Here is a 7649-nt window from a genome sequence, read left to right on the forward strand (position 1 = left end):
TTAATAAAATGATAAAAAAATATATAGTGGGACTGTAGGAGCAAAGAAAAAAAAAAACCTCTATGCCAAGCATATCTTATTAAATTAGTTATTGTACTTTCCATTCTTCTAATTATTTATTCCAAAGCTAACTTAATTATTTGTATAGCATAAGTCATAAAAAATAGCCTAGCTAAATGTATTTTATATTAGTTATGATTATGATAAGCAAACATATTAAGATCCCTTAAGCCAGATTTAGATCCCTTAAGCCGGATTTAGAAGTTTGGGCATTTCATTGGTTTTGGTTGGTCAACGGGAAATAAAGATAATCTGAAGATTAAAAAGTTATATGATGGACCACCATATGTCAGCAAGCAAGGGTATTTTGGTAATATTGGCAAGTTATAAAGGGCTATTATATTGAACAACACACTACATTATATAAACATGTAATATGCAATGTTCCAATGGCAACACGAAATTCTCAACTTTAATTTGTTCTTCAAAGCTCTCTCTTTTCTATATGCTTCAGTTTCCAAACTCACATGAATATAACAAAATTTGAATGAACGCATGTAAGCTCCTTTATTGTCTCTTCTCTCAAGTTCTATGTTCCTTTTGAGCTTTTATGGTACCAAACAAAGGCTACACAGAAATAATTGAAACAATGTTTTTCATGATGATGATAATGTCTTAACAACTTTTTTTTAGCAGGTTTTTATGTTCTTTGAATTTTGTTGTTTAAAGCCAGAATTTGCATTTCCCTTGCAACAAGTTTGAACACAATTTGTTTGTTTTTAATCTTTTTAGTTTCTAGTGTATCTTGTCTTGTGTCAATTATGACTTTATAGTTTTTGTATTTGAGTCTCTACGCTTTTTAATTGAAATTTTGTGAGGTTTTGAACTATAAAAAAAAAAAAGGGAAATTTTGAGACTAATTTATATCTAATGTTTGGACATTTCCGACCTAAATTTTATTGTGCCAACGAGTTATAGCTCAAGTAGTATAGTTTTTCCATATTCATATAAGAGGTCGCGAATTTGAGTCATTCTATCTTTAGTTATAAAAAAAAAAAAAAACTAAATTTTATTGTAGGGAAAAGCAAAAAAAAAAAGTTCTTTTGTTTAATTACTCTTTTGGGCTATTTTTTTTTCAGGTAATTGTGAAGAAGAGATATAAAGATGAGTGTTGTGTATAGTCATGCTCTAAAATACTCTCAAGAAATGGATTCAAACAACACTAATTCTGGATTATTAAGGTACCGGTCTGCTCCAAGCTCAATGCTCACAAGCCTTATGGATAACATCCACCACGGCGGCGGCGGCGGTGGCGGCGGCGGCGGCGGTGGCGGCGACGAAGAAGCCTTGAGAACTGAATTGGAAAAGTTGATCTCATCCAACAACAAAAACAAACGTGTTGTGAACAATTCTTCAGAGCATTTGAAGAGAGAAGAAGGCAACAACAATTGTAATTACTCTTTTGGGTCTCAGAATCATGTTATTTACCAAAACAACCAGCACTACCATCAAATTCATCAAGGGTTGGCAATGGCATCATCATGTAATAATGGTTTTGATGGAACATTATTTGGTGCAACGAACTCAATGGATTCAGAGAATAATAATGATAATGGCACACAAAATAAAATGGGTTCCAATCTCGTTAGGCAAAAGAGTTCTCCAGCTGGTTTTTTCTCCAATTATTCAATTGATAATAATGGTAAGTATTATATTATATGCTTTTCTCTTGTCTTGTTTAATATAATTTCACTTTTATTAGCGTACTTTTTTTTCGGTCGTTGACCATTTGCCAAAAGATAAAGTATTTTTTTACAATTTAAAAAATTTTTAGTCGATTTTCAATCATCTAAATAATTGACCTAAACAGTCCTTATAAACAGTGATATGATGATAGATAAGAAATTGCTTAGACCAGTAACAAAGATAGATTAGGTCAATTACTTATTAAAAAACCAATTATAAATTTTTAAATTATAAAAAATACTTTATTTTTTGGACAAATGGATAGAGAAAAAAAAAAGAAATTTACTATGATTTCTCATTCTCCTCTAAAGTTTGTTATTGTTAATGTGGTGTGGCCTAAATTTGAATCAAAATTGTGTGATATTAAATTATTATTAGTTGAAGCGGTATCATATGTTTATTACATTTGTAAAACTGTTGAATTAATATTTAATATAGAAAAAGCTGACCAAAGATTGAAATCAAATCTGATTCCTTTTTTGAGCAGTATAATTTGAAAGCAATTGGGAGTTGCATGTCTGGAATACAAAGATAGATCACATTCTTCTTGCAAAGAGAGTTGACTTAATAATAATAATTCTTATCAAGAAATTATATTAAATTAATAAATTTCTCTGATCCAAGCTGAAATTAATTTTTATTCGAAATTTTGGCTTTTGGAGAAAAAGAAGAGGGGTGGAAAGGGAATCTTAGAAACGAATTCTAAAAAAGAAAGCAGAAGAATTTGCTTTTCAAAGTGCTAAAATTTGGATCAAAATGAGAATCTTCTAATTATATGAATTTTCTTCTTTTTATGACTTTGATAACTATTTTACAAAAAAAAAATATTATATATTTTATCATAATGTTCTTTCTCTTAATGGTACGTATGACATTGATCAAATAATATATATATTTGTCCCCTTCTTATTTAGGAAGAGATGGTCTAATTTCAAGTAATAAAATTTCATTTCCAATTATAAAGAAAGACGAAAAGTAATATTCTTTCTATTGGTAAATATGTTTTCTTTTTTTGGCATTGTAATGTTCAAAATAAATAATTAGTATTTTTCCATTTTAGGTACAACAACATCATCAAGAAGTAGTAGTGGATTGCAATGCACTTTGAACTTCTCATCAAGATCATCCTCTTGCTCCAAAAGCCGCATGCCAAAAATTGTTGAGAGTGGAAATGAAGGCATGGAATCAAATTGTGTTGAAAATAGAAACCTAATAATAAGGAATGATGATAGTAATAATAATAATAATAATGGCAGTACTAAGTGTTATATGCCAAGATTCACTGGTGACTTTTGGGATGCTTCTGAATTCAATTCCTCCAAAAGAGGCACTAACAATGGTGAAATCATGTTTTCCACTTCAAATGCCATGGAAGCTCAGGTATATATAGCTCAGATTTTGTTAAATTTTACTTATTTCATCAGTTCCATTATTTAAACATAGTGATTTAGACCTCAAAATTGATATGTGACAATATTATAATATTTAATTATTTATATAGGACAAGTATAACATTTTTTAATCAATTGATAAGAATACTTTTAAATGCTCATAATACAGAAGTACTCCTCAAATAGAAAGTTAGAGTATTTTAACGACGACGACAACAACAATAACAATAATAATGCTTTGATGATTGTTTATTTATTTATTTATTTATTTTTCCATGAGAAATTAGGATGTAGATTTTGGATATCAAAAGGTTGGTTTGACCCACCATTTAAGTCTACCTAGTTCTTCTACCAAGATTGGTGGCATGGAAAAGCTTTTTCAAATTCAAGGATCTGCTCCATGTAAGATTAGAGCCAAAAGAGGATTTGCCACTCACCCAAGAAGCATTGCAGAGAGGGTAATTTAATCTTACATACTTGAATTACAATTTAGTTTTAGAATTTTTTTTTTTCATAATACTCAAATTCTCGCAGTCCGTTTCAACACTTATTATGTCATTATAAATTTTAAGTATAATTCTTGCTATAAATATCACATTTAAATATCACAATTTTTTTTAAACAAATTCATGTGTCATTCGATTTAAAACTTTTAGGAAAGAAGAACAAGAATAAGTGCCAGAATCAAGAAACTCCAAGACCTTTTCCCAAAATCGGACAAGGTAACCTTAATAGCACATGGATTTTTTATTTTACTTGATTTAATTTTATTTGAAAATTCATTAAGCAATTCGATTGATGATATCATGCTTCTTTCCCTTTAATTTGGCAGCAAACAAGTACTGCAGATATGTTGGATTTGGCAGTTGATTATATCAAAGGCCTTCAGAAACAAGTCAAGGTACAAAGAAATTTAACATAGAACCTAAGAAAAATTTTAAGCTTACATATCCACTATCCTTCAGACCTTTTATTTTAGAGTGAAATAACAAAATATAGTCATTCAATAAAATATATTAACTCACTTTTTTTGTGATAATGCAGATACTCACAGATACAAGGGCAAAGTGCAACTGTTCAAGTAATAATCAGAAAGAACAATAATATAGAGCCATTGCATGATTCCTTGTCTTTGTAGATAACAAAATGAAGAAGGGAATTGTTTTTACCTTATATATTTTTTCCCCCCTTCACTTATTATATAAGATAGTGCTGAATAGTGAAGATCTGATATTGTCACTTCCCTTTATAACTTTCCCCTCACTCTTTTCTCTTGGTTTTGTTTGTCTCTCTTCTTTTTTTTGGGTTTTTTTTTTGGGGTGGGGGGAGTTTGGTTTAAGTATCATAATGTATTAACATTCATCCAAAATCAAAGAAAAGAAAATCTAGATGTATTAGCATGTTTACAATGATAATTCTTTACTCTCTATTTTTCTTATTATGACTTTTGATGATATTGCACAACATATAATGAGAAGCTTCAAAATAAGATCACTGCATTTATGGCCAAAAGACATTGTTGTTCGAAGGGAGCAATGCTAGCATACCAACATTTTTAGTAGAAAAAATGGAATAAATAATACCATGGGGCCTTTTGAAGATGGGATTAACTCTACTCATCTTCATAAAAGCTATGAACACTAATTAGAAGCTAAAGAATGAAGGTAGAAGTTGAGTGTATAATAAAGTCATGAAAGAAATATAGGGAAGAGGAAAAAGAAAACTCTGTAAAACTAAATGTCAACTACATTCAAAGTAAATGTTTCTTAGCTATAAAGTAAGCCGAATATAATTATGTTCCACAAAACGTGTTGAAAAATTCATCATGTATAAATTACATGCTATAAGTTTGTAAATAAACTAGCTTTAAAGATCTACAAAGCCATCATGCAGGTATCATCATGTGTCACACTACCAAAATCATCATCCAATAACTGAGTGTTGCTAATTTGATGTGTTATTCTTTCAATCAAATGAGACAATGGTTGAGACAAATCACCTTGATAGAATTTATGAGCCCTTCCTCCAATACTGATCCAGCTACAACCAGGGGTTTTAATCAAACCTTGTTCTCTCATTCTTTCTCTAACAGTTGCAATTCCATCAAGCATACCATGAGACTGATAGATGCCACATAGGGCTATGTAGTTACTAGCATTATTTGGTTCTAATTGGAAAAGATGATGAGCTGCAATTTCTGCAATCTCAACATTCTTGTGCATTACACAACCAGCAAGAAGCGCACCCCAGACGCTTCCCGTTCCTAACGATTTCATGCTCCTCAACAACTCAAGTGCTTCAACAAGATACCCAGCGCGGCCGAAAAGATCCACCATACATGCATAGTGTTCAGCACTTGGCTGCAATCCATAACTGGAACTAATTGAATTGAAAATTTTCTTTCCTTGGTCTATCAGACCAGAGTGGCTACAACTGGCTAACACTGCTGTAAGTGTGACAGAATTTGGTGTAATTCCCCCATTAACCATCTTTCGAAATAGAAAGAGCGCTTCCTCCCCATTTCCGTGCATACCATAACATGATATCATGGTAGTCCACGTAACCACGTTCACGCTGCGCATTGTCTTGAAAACCTTCTCTGAATCATTTAAGCATCCACACTTCCCATACATATCAATTAAGGTGTTACCAATGGGAGTATCCACATCAAACTCGCAGTTCTTAAAGACGTACCCATGAACTTCTTTCCCTTTCATTAAGTCTCCTTCCCTCCCACAAGCAATTAAAATGCTAGGAACAGACATGGAATCCATCTTCCCCCCATTTGTAAGCAGCATTTCTCTGAAACAATCGATAACACGCAAATACAAGCCAGCCCTTAAAAAGCCGGAAATCATCAAATTCCAAGCCACAAAGTCCCTACAAAGCATCATGGAATACACCGAGTATGCCTCGGTTATCAACCCAAATTTCGCATAAAACTCGAGCACAGAACTAGCCACAACAACATACCCCTCATAGCCAAGCTTTATCACCCAACCGTGACACACCTTACCAAAACAAGCATCACCTACTCCTACACAAGCCTTAAAAAGTTGAGGCAACGTATAATGATCTGGAACAAGATTGCAACTCTTGAACTCACGAAAAATAGCTAAAGCATTGGAATACAAGGAATTCTCAATGTAGGAGGCAATCATGATGTTCCATGAATGCATGTTTCTTATGGGCATTGTGCCGAACACCTTCCGAGCATGGCGGAGAAGGCACAATCTACAGTAGGCTAGCAAGAGATCTGTCTGAAGAGTGAGATGCGGAAGCAATCCTTGGAGAATAGTTTGGGCATGGCATTGCTTGACTTGCAAGACTGCAGAACAGCGCACACAATTTCGGAGCAGAATCGACAACTTCAAAGCTTTGTTCCTACACATTTTGATCGTGTCATGGGTTCTTCCTATAACAAACAACTAATTAGTGATCACCGCGTAAAAGATTGATCAATTGTGTTAAAAGGTTCATGTTTATCCTTCATCATGATTAGGGAAGCCTGGAACCTTTTCTGTGAAATTTTCATATAGAAACATCTCATTTCTAGAACTAGCCTTGTGCAATTACCTAGATGTTACTTATCATAGAAGATAAATAAATAATAATATTTTCCTACATGTCCACAAGCAATTATTAAAGAACTCCACGATAACTCACAACGAAAGAGCACAAAAGTTTCAAAAATAAAAGGAAATGACGCAATAATAATTGATGCTAAAAAATCCAAACAATTAAAAAAGTAAAAACTTAATTGCTTGTTATTTGTTTAGATGAAAAATTAGAGAGCAAATACTTTTTTTTATCAATATTAACGAATATTTGAAGTCAACAACTTATATACTATTAGGATTAGGTTTGGAGGAAGAGGAATGAGTTGATTTTCAAAAAAGAAAATACCGCTTATCAAGCGACAAGTTCGGTGCTGAAGGATGGGTGGTACAAGGTCAACGTTGAGGGTTCCGTGGTCCACGAAAATAAATCAAGCTCCTGCGACGGTCTCATCAGGGTTTATGATGAACATTGATAAAGTTACAATTGCAGAGATCAAGGAGGGCAGGGTGCTTCAGATTAGCGGTGAGAGGAGCAAGGAGAAGGAGGATAAGGGTGACATGTGGCACCGCATTGAGCGAAGCCTGAGACGGTTTAGGCTGCCGGAGAATGCTAAGTTGGAGCAGGTGAAAGCTTCCATGGAGAACGGGGTGCTTACTGTTACGGTTCCGAAGGAGGAAGTTTCAGATCACCTGCCTGAAGAGCAAGGTAGAGAAAATCGAGATTTTACGTAAAATTGAAAAAGTAAATTAAAAATATAAAACGTAAAATTTTAATAAGATTTAAATCGTAAAATCGTCAGACTTAGTAGAAATTTTGTAAAATTGATAAACTCATTTAAAATTCTAATATTAGAAAATTTTAAGAGTTAAATCGAGATTCTTGCTACTATACTGAAGAGCAGAATTTAAGTTAAAGCCCCTTCTGACCAAAATAAAAAAAAAGTTTAGAATT

General features: G+C 32.8%; 2 protein-coding genes across 3 annotated transcripts; one reads left to right on the forward strand and one right to left on the reverse strand.

The window, feature by feature from the left end:
- Positions 1 to 416: 416 nt before the first annotated feature.
- On the forward strand, positions 417 to 4552 carry LOC112772132 (transcription factor bHLH130). The gene is made up of 7 exons (XM_025817013.3): positions 417 to 557; positions 1140 to 1702; positions 2807 to 3126; positions 3425 to 3595; positions 3794 to 3859; positions 3970 to 4038; positions 4182 to 4552. The coding sequence occupies exons 2-7, from the start codon at positions 1165 to 1167 to the stop codon at positions 4239 to 4241; spliced, it is 1224 nt and encodes a 407-aa protein (XP_025672798.1). The 5' UTR covers positions 417 to 557; positions 1140 to 1164; the 3' UTR covers positions 4242 to 4552.
- A 309-nt stretch (positions 4553 to 4861) lies between these two features.
- Positions 4862 to 7427, reverse strand: LOC112772131 (putative pentatricopeptide repeat-containing protein At3g23330). 2 transcript variants are annotated; one of them, XM_025817012.3, is made up of 2 exons: positions 7044 to 7427; positions 4862 to 6552 (listed from the first exon to the last, which is right to left on the reverse strand). In XM_025817012.3, the coding sequence occupies exon 2, from the start codon at positions 6527 to 6529 to the stop codon at positions 5012 to 5014; it is 1518 nt and encodes a 505-aa protein (XP_025672797.1). In that variant the 5' UTR covers positions 6530 to 6552; positions 7044 to 7427; the 3' UTR covers positions 4862 to 5011. The 2 variants fall into 2 exon arrangements, with proteins under 2 accessions (XP_025672797.1, XP_029151086.1); XM_029295253.2 differs by having other exon boundaries at positions 4862 to 6521; positions 7044 to 7365.
- Positions 7428 to 7649: the final 222 nt, after the last annotated feature.

This window comes from Arachis hypogaea, chromosome 18, assembly GCF_003086295.3.
Source record: "Arachis hypogaea cultivar Tifrunner chromosome 18, arahy.Tifrunner.gnm2.J5K5, whole genome shotgun sequence".
Classification (NCBI taxonomy): domain Eukaryota; kingdom Viridiplantae; phylum Streptophyta; class Magnoliopsida; order Fabales; family Fabaceae; genus Arachis; species Arachis hypogaea.